The sequence below is a fragment of the Asterias rubens genome, chromosome 4 (genome assembly GCF_902459465.1).
Source record: "Asterias rubens chromosome 4, eAstRub1.3, whole genome shotgun sequence".
Taxonomy (NCBI): domain Eukaryota; kingdom Metazoa; phylum Echinodermata; class Asteroidea; order Forcipulatida; family Asteriidae; genus Asterias; species Asterias rubens.
The window spans coordinates 4447628-4466692 of NC_047065.1; the positions used below are offsets into that span (position 1 = coordinate 4447628).

The window sequence follows — 19065 nt, forward strand, 5'->3', positions numbered from 1 at the left end:
AGCTCAAATTTTCACAGGTTTGTTATTTCATGCGTATGAATTTTTTATGTTGAGATACACCAAGTGAAAAGACTGATCTTTGACAATTTATCAACATATTATATGCATAAAATAACAAACCTGTGAGAATTTGAGCTCAATTTTATTGGTCGTCGAATTTGCGACATAATAACGAAAGATAATAACGTTGTGTGCGTTTAGATGGTTGATTTCGAGACCTCAAATTCTAAAATCGTAGGTCTCGAAATCAAATTCGTGGACAATTACTTCTTTTTCGATATGACTTCAGAGTAGGAAGCCGTTTCTTAAAATGTTTTATACTGTCAACCTTTCCCCATTACTCGTCACCAAGTGAGGTTTTATTTTGAGTAATTACCAAGTCCATAATCATAAGTTCAGCAAACTTTCACTAATGATGTCTCATTGAAGATAGATAGTGAGGAATGTGTTCCGTCTAAATGGTTTGTGGGTTCTTTTGACACACAACTCGGAATAATTATAGGCCTTCGATTCTAAACTGGTATAATTATCTGTGACAGATACAATAATTAGTGAAATAGCATGTATCCATTGCAGAGCGGATCACAATTAATGTATTCCGTTTTTTTTTGTTTTTTTTGCGGTGCACGATAATCTGAAAAGCTAACTTATCTGATTACGGAGAAAGCCAGTCGAAACACAAACAGCTAGCCTAGCAACCGCGGAAACTATGCCCAATTATGTTGTGTGTGCATCATACCATTTTGGCTAGTAAAATTGAGCTTATTAGATCTTATGTCACAGACAATCTAATGTTCTTTCAGTCTGAGTGATTTTTAGGGAATTATTTCTTTCAAGAATTGAGGGCGCCCTGCTCAAACAGTGGTCAGAAAACAAACACACACAAACTGAACTATACATGATTTGATTTAAATGTATGCCCAATTATGTTGTGTGTGCATCATACCATTTTTGGCTAGTAAAATTGAGCTTATTAGATCTTATGTCACAGACAATCTAATGTTCTTTCAGTCTGAGTGATTTTTAGGGAATTATTTCTTTCAAGAATTGAGGGCGCCCTGCTCAAACAGTGGTCAGAAAACAAACGCACACAAACTGAAGTATACATGATTTGATTTAATGTACAGTGTACAAGCTTTTGTGGATGTCACACAAAACACACGCCAAAGGTCACTGTTCACCGAATTTGACTCCACACGATCGTATTAAAAAAAAATTTGGACAAAGTTTTCAACATGGCATGTCCAAGAATTCTTTCACAATCTGTGAACCTGTGTTCTAGAGTATGCAGGGTGTCTGCTCGGGCTACTGCACGTCCGCATTTATTGAACTCTTCATCAAAAATAACAAGGCAGCAAAGTCTTCCAGTGCCACGACAATTTAGCACATCAACTTCTGACCTCTTGAAAGAAGGTAAAGTTGTCTGTCGTCTCGTAGTGGTGGTCAGGCCCCGTTTTGTAAACACATAAACAGCCCAATGCAATGGCAATGCATGGCTTGAGCTTTCCCTGAGCTGGCCCAAATTAATGTATTGTCTCTATAAAAAGACTCTAGTCTAGGTCATGTCCTAGACTTAGAGTAGAGTATTCGTTTGTTACACTTTGAAAACCATTTTTATCCTCTGCTTTATACCAGTTTTCACGCTATTAATTTGTTATGCCTTTTTCTTTGAATTGGGAAAAAAAATAATGATTTCATATATCAACCGATGCCCTAATTATCTTCATTTGTTAATATTAAGTATGCAAACATGTATTAAAACTTGATGGACATTGAAATGTTCACACCACACACCGATCTTCGATGACTTCAACTGGCCCCATTTGTTTTGAGTTTTTCCTGTTTTCACGGCAAACGAGAAAGTATGGTTTCCCGGTGAAGCCATACATGGAAGAAACATCTGCAGTGACTACAAGTGTTCTATGAGACTCTGTGTATGACTGTATAGCCCATAGTTGCCTTCATTTTATTCAAAATATTTTTTTAAATAAACTTTTAAAATTACCATGGAAACTTGCAAAAAATAAAAAAATAAAAAAAATATAAAAAGTGTGAATAATTACTGGTTTCCAAATCTTTTTTTTCTTCTTAATATTTGTAATAAAGCGTATAAATAAACAGTGATAACTGAATCAACAAGCTGATGTTTAAATTTTAATATTAATAATAATATTGATGTGAGGGTTAAAAAATAAAAATCTCTCAAAATATTAGAAAATGATATAAGGCACATGGCTTCTTTAAGCCTCTGTATTTTTTTTCCAGAATGCTCAGCAAAATATTCAGTCACATGATTTGATTATCATGAATTGTGAATTGAAATAGTGTTTGATGAAACTTTTTCGGTGGGCAAATATTTATATTAGGCCTCAACATTATGACATATTTTTGTACCTTGTAGAAATGCCTCAAATACCAAACTTTTTGCATTTACAAGTGCAAATAACCAGTGGAGCCTTACGTGTTTCTAAGTTTTGGTCAAGGGAGAGGAGACTCTTTGCTTGGCAAATAAAACCACACAATTTTTATCTAGGGACTGTTCCCCGTTGCTGGAACTCTCTACCAAATCACATTCATCATAACATCAACTCACTCCAGACTTTCAAGTGTAAAATTAGAAACGCATCCGTTCTCTTCTCGCCCATAAACCACCTTTTTCTTGGCTTTCTTTTTACCAGCGCATTGTATCTCTGCAAAATGCGCTTTATAAGTCTTATTTATTATCATTCTTGAATCTCCCTCTTTGTCCAGGTCGTCTGTTCTCCAAAGATCATGAGTGGATTCTACCTGAAGAAGACATACGCACAGGAACTATTGGTATCAGTGACTTTGCCCAGGTGAGAATAGTCAGGCCTGATGATTACCTAAATGATTGTCCAGATTTCTGTATTATACTGCTCACTATCAGCTACAAGTTTCCTAAAAGAGATTCCGGCCTCGAATTAAACGACAGCACCCACTAAAATTGCTGAGGTGCCCTAAGCTTTTGCTGTGGTACCTTTTGAAAAGTTCCAACTTCCTACACTTCCCTCATAAATGGAAGTGCCCCTAAAAAGAGGAAAATTGCCATGCACCTCAAGGAGTGAAGTTCAGGGCCTGTAGATGTTCGGATCTCTAGGTTTTCCCTTTTTTTGGAAACCCTTTCAGAAGTAAAAGCAGGTCCCAACTTAATGGAGTTGCTTAAAGTACAAAAGTAGCTAAAGCAAAACAAAAGTATGCTCACCAGCCAAAGCACCATGTCACATGTTCAATTTGTGACTGGTACCTAGCTCATTTCAGCTAAGCAGAAAATCGTTTAAAAGCAATATTTGGGGCTTACAGGCAGCACCATGAGATTGGGCCACTTTGGCTTGTAGCCTTATTCTGGTTAGCATACTGTTGTTTTGCTGAGCTAATTTTGTGCTTTTAAAGCAGATCAAGGAAATTGGGCCAAGTTAATGGTTATTACCAGCACTAGCCAGGGAATGATATCGTCCAGCAATTATGCAAAGCAACAAATTAAAACTGCACTTTTTCTGTGCACACTGAATGCCGAGTAGCAATGTTCTCATAAATTTTGTGTAGCATTCTGCTCTGCTAAACAAGGGAAATCGTTCGCTGCTATCTTTATACCAGAATATTTCCCCCTACCAGTAAGCACTAGTGAAAATCTTAAACATGTTTTAAAATATTCCTCCTCTAATTTTTTTTTTTTTCCAGGAAAAACTAGGAGATATAGTGTATATTGAATTGCCCCAGACTGGGATACGTCTAGCCAAGGGAGGTAAGTTTGAACTGTTTTTCATCATAGCGAGCTAGATGGCTTATAATTTTTGTTTTGGTTTAAAATATTATCTTCCAGGGGTTAGAGACGTACGCAGAGCTAGCTGGTGTTACGGCGCGCTGCCCATGGTAGCGAGGTTGGATGAGTCTATAAACCTCTGAGATTTGTAACAACTGAGACGTTCCAGGTCTAGAAATAAATGGGAACCTATGCATGGATGTAGATGAAGCAAAATGTGAAGTCACAACACAAATCACTGTGGTGATATTGACAACTCATCTTAAAGAAGAATCTTCGCTCTAAAGTGAAATAGAACCGAGGGCTTAGTACCATAGAGTTAAAGAACTAGAGGGCGCACTGGTGACGCTGTGTGCATAAACGCAACGGGACCATAAGGAGACACGCGCCCCATTTGGTGAAGTTCGTTGTACGCACGTTGGATACAAAGTACTAGTTTGTGTGTGTGTTATGATAACGCTATGCAATGCTGTTTTGTAAACTTAGAAAATGGCCGCATACCAGTCTGCGTATCTATGTAGGCTTGTGCGCCCTCTGGGTCTTATATATAACTCTATGCTTATAACCCACTAGACCAAGGCTCAAAGTCCAGTACAGTTAGAATTCTGCAAAAAACCTCACAACCAAACAAGTCCAGTGGTGTTTTCGAGAAATGATTCAAACTATATACAAGAAGTGTTTAAGATTTGCTATTTTAGAACTTTGGGTTTAAGTGTGAATTTGTTTTCAAAATGTTTTCTGCGCTCTACCGGAGCGGTTTGATTGTTGACTGTTTGTTGACTGTTTCCTTGGGTTAAGGCCCTGTCACACAGGCCCCAGTAACAGAAAACGAGAACGAGAACGAGAGCGATAAAAATGCATGCCCTCAAGTGGTTGAATAGGCATGGGCGTATTCTGCGTGGAGCAATTCAACCAATCGAGGGTGTGCACTTTAATCGTTCTCGTTATCGACCTGTGTGGCGGGGGTGATGGATTGTGTGTGATTGTTGCAAGATTCTGCAAGAAATACATTTTAAGTGTTCATCTTTGATGTTCCTCCTGCTAGATTCCTATGGTGTGGTTGAGAGTGTGAAGGCAGCAAGTGACCTATGTGCCATGATCGATGGTAAAGTCAAACAGACGAACAAGGCTCTGGATAAATCACCCGAATTAGTCAACAGTGATCCACTTGTTGCAGGTATGTTGGATTAAGTCACTATCAGGGGTGCGTTTTGGCGATCGTAACCAATAACTGTTTTGGTCAATGGTTAGTGATCAACCAATGGTAAGTAAAAAAAAGTTTTGGGTTTTGGCCGCGAAAACACACCCTAGATAAATTTAGAAAGGTGGTGCAGTTGTGTTGTCAATTCCCACCCACTCCTTCAACAGTGTAACATTACCGGAAAGTATGCCTACAAATCATGTCTCTTCCACTGTATTCTTAAAAAAATTCTTGTGGGTTGGGTGGTTTTTTGCTATGGGGTGGGTTTCAGGGGACATTTCTTGTGACAGGACGGCTTTGTAGAGGTGCTGGTCACCTGTTCCTCCTCGTCACTCACTGGCTTGGTATTTTTTATAGCTAATTTGATTCTTTATTTCTTTATGTATCGATTTGTATTTCTATATTTTTATGCCAGTGTAAAGTCTAATAAAACTAAACTAAAACTAAATATAATACAAATTTCCTGTATAATTATGTTAAATTTACTGGTATGTTTGCATTTAAGTTGAGTTCAAAATATACATTGTATACAAGGGTCATTAATTACACAGTGTGAGGGTATGCCTTTGGTAATTACTCAACAAATTATTGTCCATACAATCTTACTTGGTAAGGAGCACTGCAGAGTGGTTGATATTAAACAACATTGTTAGAAAAAAGAAAATTGTTCACGCTCAGGCAAGGGTGTTTTGTTCTGTCATTATATTTCCTGCAACTTCGATGGGCAATAAACCTAAATTTTCATATATTTTTCTATGCATATGTTGGGGCACACCAAGTGAGGATACTGGTCTTTGATGGTATACCCTGCCTTTCAGTTGAGTGATTCCGAAGAACAGAGATTTGTCGAAAACATGTTTAATTGCTAGGTCGAGTCCTTGCTTTGCACCCCTACAACAGATGTAGATTTTTTTCAGAAGTTATTTGTATCCTGTCGCCAGTTTAATATTTCGGAACAAAGGCAAAGAAATATGGAGGTTCTAATACCAGTTGTTTAGTGCAACGTGAATCCAAGAAGATGCTTGTCTTTTATTGTCCATTTATTTGACATAATAATTTTGCATGATAACTTGTAAACAGAGGGCGCTATACAGATGCTACCAAGTGATTATAAAAGTGATCTTAATTGCCATTCGTAGAATTAATTTCCCCTTGTTTTATATTCTTTCCTCTCCCATCTTTCCCACCGTAGGTTGGATGTTGAAGATGACAATAGATCATCCAGAACAGTTAGAGGAACTCATGTCACAAGAGGAGTACGAGGAATACATCTCCAAGGCTTCCGACTCATAACCAGAAAGCACCAAATGTTGCACGTTGAATTTATCTAGTGTTACCCAAGTTGGAGTTTTGCGACTAGTTCTCTTCGCAGTGTTGTTGAACTTTTTCCCCCTGAGATTGATTGGTGTTCATCTATAGCTCTTCCCCTGATGTCTGAGGTTAGTTAAGATACATGTAGGTGAGAAGTTCCCGTTGATGCCGTCAGGCAAACAGCGAGTTGGTAAAATTGTAAACAACCCCTATATTTTGGGGTATTGAGCAAAATGAGGAAGTTGGGGGCAGTAGGGATAAATCATTGGGCGAGTCACAGTGTAGATTGATCAGTTGCAAATGAAGTGGACTGCATCACCGTTATACCTTTTGTAAACTTGGTTTTGAATTTTGTAGCAAAATAATTCTTTGATCAATAAGTATTGAAGGATTTATTTTCTGATTTTGAATTCTTTTTTCATACACTGGTTGTAGCTTTACCAACTCTCTTTGTTTCATCCCTTTTGAAATTTAATGTTTTTTTTTTTTTTTCATTATTATTTCTATTTGTGCACATTTATTTTAGGATAGAACTGAGCACAGTATTTACAAACTTTTAATAGTAATGGTTTGCTCTTTCACTTATCTTCCAAGACACATTTGATTTGCCTTGCACACGACCGAGAGTTGTGAATTTCAATGAATGGATTTGAGTTGAAGACTTACTTGGGATTGGGGGGGGGGGGTGAGGGTTCTACATATTACTTACAGTTGAATTTTAATTGAGGGTGTTGTGTTAAAACCAGCAAACGTTGACCCATGGAAAAGGTGCAGGTGCATTATATGGCTATATGCCCCCCACAACCGTTTATCACCCTCAATTTACTGGATTCTAATTTCCTCTTCTGAATCTGCAAACACCACAGGATAATTTGTTTTTGTGATTTAACCAACATTAAATGAAATAATTATCAGATTTATTATATAATGCAGTTTAAAACATGATGTTCATTGGAGCAAAGTTCCGGAAGTATTTCATAGGGCCTGTTTTGTACTTAAACAAAGATGTTCCAACAGTGGCATTTTTTAAATGCCTTGCCCCTTTGATCTTTGTGTTTCTCAGGTTTGCAAATTTTCTCATAAAATGTGTACAATTTAACATTCGTTCACAATTGTGTTTCTTTTCTTTTTCTACTTCTCACCCATTAGTGCCTGTATTCATAAACTTGTATAAGCACTGCATCATTTGATATTTGTTTCCAAGTATTTTGCATATATCAATTGAAACTTTAAAAAGATACCAAAGAATGGTTGAGTAAATCAAAGGGCTTGACTACCCATGGTTGTCTTGACTTGACTAAGCTCTTAGTCTTGACTGTGTGTATCAATGCCCCAAGCACTTTTATCTGTAATATTCACAACAGCTATCAGCTGTGTTGCTGTCATTAAAATGTAGGGGTGTCTATATTACCTGTCCCATTGTGGTATTAACAGGGACTTAAACAGTGATGTCTTCTTTTTTAAGTCTTTCAGCTGATAAAAGTTTTATGTGCAGGCCTGTATAAACCATTGGTTCTCTTGAATTCCCATGTTTGCACTCTGTGGTAGGTTGTCAAAAATTAGCCGTTAGAGGGCGCTGTCGATGTCAAGAAGTATCAAAAGAAGACTTGGGTTATTAACACTTTGTTTTGATGTGGCAGTAAATCAGCTGGGCCCAATTTCATGGCTCTGCTTACCACCGAATTCTGCGCTTACGATTGCGATTCCCCGCTTACGTGCAAGCGCCGAATTTCTGCGCTAGCCTTGTAAGCGTAGAATGCCTAGTAACGTGAAGTACGCACGCGCAGAAGCCCAAATTCGCCGCTAACCCGTAAAATACACTTGCCGTAAGCACAGAATTCCCTGCTTCCGTAAGCGCCGATTCTGTGCTTACGGTAAGCAGAGCCATGAAATTGGGCCCTGCTGTACGGCAGCAGAATTACAAAGAGTATTTGACACTGCTTTGTGGTAAGCGGTAAGCAGTTTATATAAGGCTGTTTTTCCCTTCAAAGGATTTCATGATCCTTAAGATTATACTTCAAGAATTCTTCCTGAAAGAACAGAACACGGTTTGTCTCCGTTTATAGAAACTTTGCTGCCACGGAAAATTTCTGTCCCCCGTTATAAAAAATTAAAAAATTGTTATCGTTGTTACTCTCAAACTAAAAAAGGTGTTTCTTGCCTTGTTTTAGATACATATTTAATATGTATTTTGTCATGTTGGGTTTGAAAGTATTAAGTTGTTTATTTGTCAAAGATGCTCAAAAGTAGTTAAATCGATTGTGGTTATGGGACAAATTAGCTGCAAAAAGATTGAGTTTTAAAAATGTATATTTCTTTAAGTTGAACTTTGATTAAATCCAGTTGTTCAATTATTATGTTTATGTTTGTTCTTGATTATTATACTACTACTACTGCTAGTCTGTACGGTTTAATGTTGCTTGTTTTCCAAAGTAAAAGGGTTGGATTTATTTATGGTCATGTGACTCATTTCAGCCTGCCTTGATTGCATGTGACCACACCTCATGGACCCAATCAGCTATTTGTGAGTTGGTATACAAATAATGAATGTTCATAAGAGCAATGGTGCGAATTTTTTCATGAGTTGAAAGATGGAACATTCCACCTTCCAACGAATGAAAATATCCTCACTACTGCACAAATAAAAAACATTCATTATTTGTTTTATATATGATATTATAGGGTGTGCTTTCGGTTAGCAGCGCTATAGAATGGAAATCGTACAGTGAGCACAACATCAGCCAAAATAAATAATTTGCCTGTTACATGTAGATTTGTTGTCATGTACAATTTGGTGCTTGATCACAAGTTACCACATAAATTGGAATTCATAATACTATAAAAACAGTTGCTATCTCTTTTGTGTATTTACTTATACATGTAAATACACAAAAGAGATTTCCGTTTTATAGTGCTGCTAACCGTTAGCACACCAAAATTTAAGCTAATCTTCTGGTGCTTACTATATATGAAAAAGACTGGCGTAACAATACCAACTATTGGTGAATACCATCTGGCCACCTATTTTTCTTGCTAACCTTTGAAATATTAAAGCAAATATTTCTGCTACAGTTAGCGCTTAAATGTGGTTATGGTTTAGCAGTGCTATTTGGCTATGGTCTTTGGCCAGGTTTGAATCGATCTTCGTGGGCGAATGCCTTTAACGTAATATCATTTTCTTTGCAATTGAATCAAGCTGGTTTAGTGAGCTTGTTTTCCTGCTTTTCACTGCTGGTGCCGTTCTTGAAGATGAGTGGTATCAAAACACAATACCACATACTACTAACTGACCAAGGTTGATGATTAAACATTGGACAATGATTTACAGAGCATGACTTATCAAAATTGAGACCGTGGAGATATTTACCTTTAGAAAAAAAGAACACTTTGAGACATCCTTTAGTTGGATGAAGTGCTATAACATGTAAGAACTGCACGCTCTTGTTATTAATTTGTAACAAGATAATTTGACGACTCAGTCTGAGTATTGCTTAATTCATCATCTTCCAGAAAGCAGATCCTCACTCACTTCTGATTGGTCAGCAGATTGTTCCCCCCCCCCACCCCATTATTAAGCCTGGTAACCAAATTTAAAGGCAGTGGACACCACTGGTAATTACTCAAAATAATTTTTAGCATAAAACCGTTCTTGGTAACACGTAATGAGGAGAGGTTGATAGTATAAAACATTGTGAGAAACGGCTTCCTCTGAAGTAATGTAGTTTTCGAGAAAGAAGTAATTTTCAACGAATTTCGTTGACCAATCGAGCTCAAATTTTCACAGGTTTGTTATTTTATGCATATGTTGAGATGCACCAAGTGAGAAGACTGGTTTTTGACAATTACCAATAGTGTCCAGTGTCTTTAACGATGAACACCTGTGTGACTGTTCTGCTGTATCTCTGTTCGTCTCAGTAAGCTTTGCATTGATGCATTATACATTGGGTTTCTTGCTATAACGCCATCTGTTTATCTTTTTGCTGGGTAAATTTTGTTCTTTTGAGAAGTTGTCTTGCTTTATATTCTACTACCGCCAAGTAGATTTTAAGGAATTCGGGAGACATCTTAGTTACGAAAGGAACCGTCCTTTTTAACCACTACCTGGGTGGAAGGTAGGCAATTGGCCGGTACTACTATGTTTGCTTTAAAAGTGGATCGAGGGGACTTCTCGCTGTAAACTTCAATACCGTGTTGTGAGTCCTTAATATTGGTCTCAACATTTAAACTAAAAGCTTGCTCTTTTCATCGTCAGGGGATTTGTACATTAAACACATTACAAAATAAAAGAAACACTCAAAATGAAAAAAGAACCCCTAAGACAAACCATTGATTTCAATTATAAAAAAATATTTACTTCACAGTGACACCAAGTGCATAATATACAGTATTGGTTGATTGCATTTTTGAAAAAATATTACTTCCATTAAAAATTCATAGTTTTATTACTATTCCCTGCAGAAACTGTTTTGGTCTGGGAATGCAGATAGATTGAAGCATGTCACTTGTAAAGCATCGGTTTACTTGGCTTCAAGGTAGTCTTGAGTTGGCCAATAAACGTCATAGGAAGAGATCACACTAAAATGATAAATGCATTCTCCAGCAAAAGGTTGTGTTTCTGCCTGAATCACACACTACAATGTACTTCTATATAGTACATACATTTATTAATATTAATGCACAGTTTAAGAATAAGCGACTCTCCAAATTCATTGTAAAACTAAGCACACAAATTAGAGCCTTTGGAACGCTAGGTGACTTACCAAGTATATTTCTATTGTTTATGTAGTTCTGAGCATGTACACATCACCACAGAGAATAATGGATTTACCTAGTAAGTATGTAGCGTCCCAAAAGTCCCCCATTGCAAGCACTACAGAAACACATTACCACAGAGAATAATGGATTTACCTAGTAAGTATGTAGCGTCCCAAAAGTCCCCCATTGCAAGCACTACAGAAATAAAGTTATCCTTTCACTTCAGTGTAGGAGATAGAAAAGCATTTGATGTAATGTGGAAAAATGTGAAACTTCTGATCTAAATTCTATTTACTACCCAGACTTGAGGGCTAGCTTATAGGCTTACGATCAATACGTTGGTCCGAGAAAGCGTACATTTCCCTGGTAAGTGTACTGCCACCCAGGGTCCTGGAATTTTTCCTCTCCACCGGTGACGAATGAGCTTCTCCTTAAGTCTGAGGGTTAATAGACCTTTGTTCTATAGGATCTTGCCCTGTTTTAAAAAACAGCTTTATGCATTTTGTGTTTATTTGTAAAGTAAGGATAGTACAAATATAGGAATTACTTCCATTTTCTTAGAATTGTCGTTTTTCCAGAATTTTATGCCGCTTGAATCAAGTTTTTGAAAGTGCTGAAAGATCCTCAGAAATTTTTAGTCAAAATGCATAAAACCTTACTTTTATGCAATTCCCTGGTATAAGTGTAATCCTTTGTGAAAAACATTGTTTAATTCGCTATTTTTGCTTAGTACGGTTAAATAGGTAAAAACAAATCTACAAAACTACAACCACTGAACCTGCCATAAATTACCACCCAAAATCAGTAGTTCACCCTGTAAGCATATCTAAAATTTTACCTCCAAGAATTGATTATCAGTGTGAATGAACTATACCAAAGATAAGATAGTGAGGTCAGGAATTAAATAAAAGGGGGTCCAGACCCCCTGGCAAAATAATGTCAGTGGCATCATTGCAGACGATGGTGTGTGCATTGCAACCTATAAGTGTAGTAAGAATCACACTATGCATCATCTACAGTGGGCACTTGTCATGAAAATTTGCGTAAGTTCAAAGTGGCTTTATCGTCTGCAGTGAGTACTTTTCTTCCCTATTTAATCACCCAAAAGCAAAAAAGTTGAACAATTTAATGACCCGCCTTATGAAATGATGCAATCGCACACCAGTTTGTTTTAAATGTGAACTATTAAGGGACATGATTTCGTTGAAATGCAAGGAACGGTTAAACTTGTCATTCAAATAAACAAATTATCACTCCAGCAATCACGCTTCTGACACCATTTATTTATCTACTTCTTCACCTTATTACGTACATATTCCATCTGCTCCTCGTTCAATGCAAAGTTGTCGATCTCCTTCTCGAGGTTCTTGGTCATCCCGAATCCTCCCATGTAGCCATTGAGGCGGGAAGCAACGTGTGATGTGATCACATCCTTTGAGCTCAAGGCAAGACTCTTTAGAAGGCCATGGTGTTGACGAAGCATGTATTTCTGGTGGTAACTAGTGAAAGGTTGAAAGACAACTTTTAATTCTTAAACTGTTGGTAAAATTTTCCAGAGAGTTGATCAAACATTAAAAAACCTGTAACTGCAAAGGTTGTGTATGGTTGCATATCAAGCTTATTGCACATGCAGACAGGCATGACAGGAGGTACACACTGTGCAGATTATCATACTAAAGTCAAGCAAAGTGTTTCAATCATTCAATACCCTATTGAATGGTCGGGCGATACAAATTATACATATTTACCATTTTAATTTAAAGACAGTGGACACTATTGGTAATTGTCAAAGACTAGCCTTCACAGTTGGTGTATCTCAACATATGCATAAAATAACAAACCTGTGAAAATTTGAGCTCAATTGGTTATTGAACTTGCGAGATAATAATGAAAGAAAGAAACACCCTTGTCACACAAAGTTGTGTGCGTTTAGATGGTTGATTTCGAGACCTCAAGTTCTAAACTTGAGGTCTCGAAATCAAATTCGTGGAAAATTACTTCTTTCTTGAAAACTATGGCACTTCAGAGGGAGCCGTTTCTCACAATGTTTTATACCACCAACCTCTCCCCATTACTCATTACCAAGTAAGGTTTTATGATAACAATTGTTTTGAGTAATTACCAATAGTGTCCACTGCCTTTAAAGTGCAAAGTTTAAAGTTTGAAAACTAAACTCATTTCCCCCTCTAACAAATAAGATATGACAGGATATAGGCTACATGTTTTACTTCTGGCACAGCAATAATCTGTATGGCGTTCACTCACTTTCAGTGGCACTGCCTGAGAAACCACATTTGACATGTACATGTATGAGGAAACCACCTGAAAAGTTGCATGCCTGCATCCATCTGATCATGTTCTATAACACTATTGGACACTGTTTCTAAGTAAAAAAAGTGTAACTTTGTTTTTCAATTCCAGTTCAGCTCAGCCTCCCTACCATGGGAAGCACGCAGCATTCATACCTCTTGTCACTAACCCCTGGAAGGGATGTACTGAGAAACAAGGCTGACTGGCTCAGGAAATTGTTAATACATTAAATGTTAAGAGTGCGCGCGCTCAGTTTTTAAGATACTTGCATGTTGATCATTCCCGCATTTTTATGGCACAAACAGGTTTTTTGTTTAAAACAAAAACATTCTCTTAGACGAAAGACATGCGTGTACGCGTGGAAAGGATTGAATATAGGCGCTCATTTAAATGTGCTAGATTCTAGCACATTTTAATGAGCCAATACCAGGGGTTATTATCGAGCAAGGCATGCTGGGAAAAAATGGCACGGCGAGATCGATCACCCCTGGGGAACGAGGTTTAGTTCAGCTGTACTTAACTGAAAAAACCCCCATAAGTTTGTTGGTCTATACTCACTCTTCTGCATTGTAGAAGGTCTCTGCTTTCTTGATTCGCGTCTGGATCTTACGAGACACCTTGGATTGATGTTCTTCCAGTGCCTTCTCTGCCAATGCTTTCTGTTCTTCATTGTGATAGAAGATGGCGGACATGTACTGACGGCTTGTACAGGCTGTGCTGTCATGGTTGTTCCAGAAGATTGTAAGAAGAGTGTCATAGCTTGTTTGCTGCGGGTCAAAATCTACATCTATGGTCTCCGTGTGGTCACCACTGTGAATCAGGAGTTGAATAAATTATGCTGTTAATCTAGATTGCATTAACTACATGTATTGTTTTGAAGAATTTTTTTTAGCCTTTGGATGATAGGGGGGGGGGGGGCGCTTGAATCTCAAGAAAGTGGCCAGCAGGTCCCATTTTCATAGAATTGCTCTCACTGGACTGAAATATGTACCTAAACAATTTCTTACAATTTGCTGAACTTTAGGGAGGTTTGGAACTTACATGTAAGCATACGTATGTACATGTAGTATACAGTAAAAGTGTTTGAAAAAAAATATTGCATGACTTATGGGCCGCAAGGTTACTGGCCAATTGCTAAAATGACTGCACTCTCGCTAGCCTTGTCCAAGGTTCTTTACGCAAGCACCGGCCCACTTGGAATGCACAAACTGCATAGATAATAATAATAATAATAGATACTATACCGCAAAGTACATAACAGTACTTGATACCGTGGGGTCGAAGCATGGCTTTTCAAGGTATCAATGAGGTTACAACGAGTAACAACAACCTCGAAAAAACCCATGCTTCGACCCCACGGTATCAAGTACTGTTGTGTACCGTGCAGTATAGTATCTATGTAGTTCGTGAAAGCAGCGGGCTGGTGCTTGCGTAAAGAGCTTTGGACAAGGCTACACTCTCGCTGGTGGTCCATAAGCTCTTTGGATCAATGGGTTTACATGTAGATCTGCATATATCTGGTATCATAAGTGTTTGCATATATAATATCCAATTACTGGTACTGTGTAATCTCATTATTGCTGAATCAAGTACAAAATGAATATGATGCCACATTTCTTGACTTTGAACACTGACTTTGAATGGACTGACTGTCAGATTTGTGTAAGTGTAGTTGCTCTGTTGACAACTATAAGAAGGACTTACAGGCTATGGTATGTAGGAGAACTCTTAGATCCTCCTGTGTACCCAACCCTGGTACGGATTATCCCCTTAGCGCAGCCAAACTGCGCCTCGGGGAACCAAAATCAGCTAAGCGCAAAAGTGGCCTTCTCCGTCGGCATGTCTGGTTCTTTACGTGGCATTGTGGATCGAGGCAACTGTGGGAGGAGACAAAACAGATCTTAAAAAGTTGAGTCATACACAACCTCTGAAGCGGGCAGGAGAGGGATCACCTTTAAGAGCACAATAGTTTTATTTCAAATATCAAGTAAATAAAGGCCTTTGAATAAACCACAAGGTCCGTCCCTGCACTTTGCCCTGCAGGTTATCAGCCTCAGAGTCAGAGGTGAATATTTTGTAGATCTGGCATTTCCTGATGAAACTCCCTTGAGAGTTTGCTTCCTTCTTCCGCTACAACCATTCCAAGAATAAAAGGTTTGTCCACTCTTTAAAAAATATACATTGTTTTTCAATGTTAGAAATATTTAAGCAACATGTAAACTTGTAATAACCCCAATGCAACCTGTAGTGTGTACAGACATTATCATTTTTAGGGGAAGAGTATATTAATTCCCAATACCTTTTTAACTTTGACTCTGAGTTAGCCACAAATGTGGGGGGTATTAATAAATGAATTGTGTGCTATAAGGTGTAGGCTTGGTAAAAGCATGTAGGAAGGAAATAAGGAGTTCGAAGGAATGGACTTCAAAAGCCGAACCAGTGGTATCGCGGTCATGTTATAATCACCCTGTAATCACCTACATACCTTTTTATACACACTGGGCGACCTAGCGTCTGTGAGTTTGCGCGCACGAACTTGGTTCTTCACGCAACTATGGCGTTGTGTGTCGTATGATATAAAGGACAAAAATAAAATTTACGGACGCTCTCGGACACTTTAATGATAAACACAATTGAATACAAACCAAAAAAGCACCCTTGTGTGCTAATACGCAAATTTTGAAATCTTGGGCGCCGCCATGTTTTAATGATTCTCCTCTTGTTGGACGTGAGAAGTCAGGGCACCAGGCAAACCTTGCAAGTCATGAATATCCAAGAGGTAATGTCACGTGACGTGGTATGGCTACGCTGATTTATCAATTTGCGAGGTGTACAAAGTAAATATGAATATGTATGAGGTGAGATTGCGCGGTGGTAGTTTCCAGATACAGCGCAGCGCTTCGTCACCTTATACATATTCAGTTTTTACTGTATACGCACATAAGCCTACCGATCATGACGTCACCTTATGGATATTCATGACATTGCAAAATTTGCCGGGCGCCCACGATCAACAGAAGGAGCATCATTAAAAGATGGTGGCGTCCAAGAACATGTCACGTTAAATGTAATTTTTGTACACGTTTTTTTGGACCAATTTTCAAATCATCACATCTGCACAGAGTCATCATTTAGTAAGCCCTGTTATGTGTCATAGTAATTCCACAAATGTAAGTAATAAAATGAGGTATGTTGGAGTAGTATAGGACTTTTTTAAATGGGAGAAATTTGCAATCAAACTACCACGCATTTTGCGACCTTTGAAAACTTAGCGTTTAAGACATGTATCGAACGTGGGCTGTAAATGGTGACAGTGATGAGACCGATGTTAAAAGCGGAGCCATTGGGTGCGTTCGTTTAGCTTCCCTGGGTCGCACAGGGTACCAGTATGTACACTTTTTGCGCACAGCCATGTACATATTACTGGTACCCTTGTGTTTTGTACACAAATCACGGATCGTACCCATTCTCTCGTGACGCACTCTCGCAAAATGAGGTCGGGTAATTTTCAAAATTGTTGGCAGAGGAGTAGGCCTAACACGTACAGTAGATGGGGAATCCGAAATTACGGTAAGAATTTATCATTTTTAAAAATTTTCGAGATTGCGGAGTGGGTTCTCTGGTCGCCCCCTGGCACATTGAGATATCAAAGGACACATAGAGCCTAATTTTGGCGAGATAAAAAAAAAAATAAGAGAGATTTCTGATTCAAAAATTCATTGAACCATGGGTCGTTAAACGCGGGACAGATATTCGTCTATGAGGTTACGGGAGACGATAGCCGGACGAAACCGAATTAGTTCTAGGAGTACACTGACGTCACCACGGGAAGGCTCACGTGGTGACGTGTCTGGGGTTTTTTCCTGGTTCGAGGACGAACGTGGAGTAATTGTGTGCCCACGTTCGTCCTGGAAAAAAATAAAATACGCAACATCGGGGTCGACCCAGGGAAGCTAAACGAACGCACCCAATAACAGCTCAACAAGGTGGGCTATATCGTAGGAGGTCCTGTTTTCGAGGTGTCCCTAAAATCGTGGCAAATCTTTTACCTCTCTGTGCGCGATGTAAACAGTCCCAAGATAAAAATTGTGTGGTTTTATTGCCAAGCAAAGAGTTTCCTCTCCCTTGACCAAAACTTAGAAACACGTAAGGCTCCACTGGATATTTGCACTTGTAAATGCAAAAAGTTTGGTATTTTAGGCATTTCTACAAGGTACAAAAATATGTCATAATGTTGAGGCCATATAAAAATATTTGCCCACCGAAAAAGTTTCATCAAACACTATTTCAATTCACAATTCATGATGATCAAATCATGTGACTGAATATTTTGCTGAGCATTCTGGAAAAAAAATACAGAGGCTTAAAGAAGCCATGTGCCTTATATCATTTTCTAATATTTTTTGAGATTTCTTTTTTAACCCTCCGATCAATATTATTATTTATATTAAAACTTAAACGAGCAGCTTTTTGATTCAATTATCACTGTTTATTTATACGCGTTATTATAAATTTTAAGAGAAAAAAAGGGGAAAAAAATAAATAAAAATCAGATTTGAAAGCCAATGATTTTTCACACTTTTTATTAAATTATTTATTTTTGTTATTTTTTGCAAATTACCATGGTAATTTTAAAATTTCATTAAAAAATATTTTGAATAAAACGAAGATAACTGCTGGCTATAGAGTCATACACAGAGTCTCCAAGAACACTTGTAGTCACTGTAGATGTTTCTTCCATGTATGGCTTCACTGGGAAACCATGCTTTCTTGTTTGCCGTGAAAACAGGAAAAACTCAAAACAAATGGGGCCAGTTGAAGTCATCGAAGATCGGTGTGTAGTGTGAACATTTCAATGTCCATCAAGTTTTAATATATGTTTGCATACTTCATATTAACAAAAGAAGGTAAATAGGGCATCGGTTGATATATATAAGGCATCATTACTTTTTTCCCAATTCAAAGAAAAAGGCATATTAATAGCGTGAAAAGCGTGGTAAGGGGAGGATATATAGCCCACTGACTACTGTTTATGATTTTAAAAATGTCAACATAAATACCAAATCAAAATCATTATCATGACTGATATATGATCATTATCAGTCTCTTCTTATCAGTAATCATAGCCCCACTTGCGTGGCCAAGAATAGCTGAATCCTTACCTAGCACACAAGTGCAGTGGGGCTACAGTAATCACAAAATGTACTTACCGAGTCAGCAACTCCCATAAGATTACTGGTATTCAGTCTGAAATTCTGGAATAACCGGAAAGCTTGAAAACCGACGAGGCGGATACTGCCCAATGCGGTCATAAAAGTTGAAGGATTTCTTTCAACAACAGAAAATGATGATGTGCAGTTTTTTCTCGCAGTAAACTTTAAACTGTGTCACAGTGTCATCTGTCCTTATACATGTATTATGTATTCTTTTATTTTTCTGTTTTGTAAGCATTTTCTTGTGCGTAACGTGTAGTTCATGTAAACTTAAACTACGGAAGCCGCCAAGGTTCGTGTAATTCTTCAATGAACAAACTTCTGTTTGCATACCGCCAGTTTCTTGATTTCCCACACATTATGCAGTGCTTCAAACAGTTTTGTTTCAACATGGTCATTTTAGGGAAACACTACACTTTTTATACATTTGTTTGATACATGTACGTGAGAGTTTTCCTATGTGGTTGTATAATTTATCATCCTGTATATGTTGT

The 19065-nt window shown here is 37.9% G+C and overlaps 2 protein-coding genes across 2 annotated transcripts; one reads left to right on the forward strand and one right to left on the reverse strand.

Moving 5' to 3' along the window:
* Positions 1 to 1069: 1069 nt before the first annotated feature.
* Positions 1070 to 8014, forward strand: LOC117289656 (glycine cleavage system H protein-like). The gene is made up of 5 exons (XM_033770875.1): positions 1070 to 1413; positions 2752 to 2837; positions 3700 to 3763; positions 4827 to 4958; positions 6175 to 8014. Exons 1-5 carry the CDS (start codon positions 1236 to 1238, stop codon positions 6273 to 6275), a joined length of 561 nt encoding a protein of 186 aa, XP_033626766.1. The 5' UTR covers positions 1070 to 1235; the 3' UTR covers positions 6276 to 8014.
* Positions 8015 to 11329: 3315 nt separating this feature from the next.
* Positions 11330 to 18757, reverse strand: LOC117289496 (peptide methionine sulfoxide reductase-like). Its single transcript, XM_033770639.1, has 4 exons — positions 18569 to 18757; positions 15063 to 15235; positions 13917 to 14168; positions 11330 to 12547 (listed from the first exon to the last, which is right to left on the reverse strand). Exons 3-4 carry the CDS (start codon positions 14048 to 14050, stop codon positions 12337 to 12339), a joined length of 345 nt encoding a protein of 114 aa, XP_033626530.1. The 5' UTR covers positions 14051 to 14168; positions 15063 to 15235; positions 18569 to 18757; the 3' UTR covers positions 11330 to 12336.
* Positions 18758 to 19065: the final 308 nt, after the last annotated feature.

Bases quoted from the DNA above. Each gene is read 5' to 3' on its own strand.
- LOC117289656 (XM_033770875.1), top strand. From the start codon at position 1,236: ATGGCATGTCCAAGAATTCTTTCACAATCTGTGAACCTGTGTTCTAGA. The intron at 3,764-4,826 runs GTAAGTTTGAAC...TCCTCCTGCTAG, and splicing joins GATACGTCTAGCCAAGGGAG to ATTCCTATGGTGTGGTTGAG. The intron at 4,959-6,174 runs GTATGTTGGATT...TTCCCACCGTAG, and splicing joins CAGTGATCCACTTGTTGCAG to GTTGGATGTTGAAGATGACA.
- LOC117289496 (XM_033770639.1), bottom strand. From the start codon at position 14,050: ATGTCCGCCATCTTCTATCACAATGAAGAACAGAAAGCATTGGCAGAG. The intron at 12,548-13,916 runs GTGAGTATAGAC...ACCTTTCACTAG, and splicing joins ACCTTCTACAATGCAGAAGA to TTACCACCAGAAATACATGC.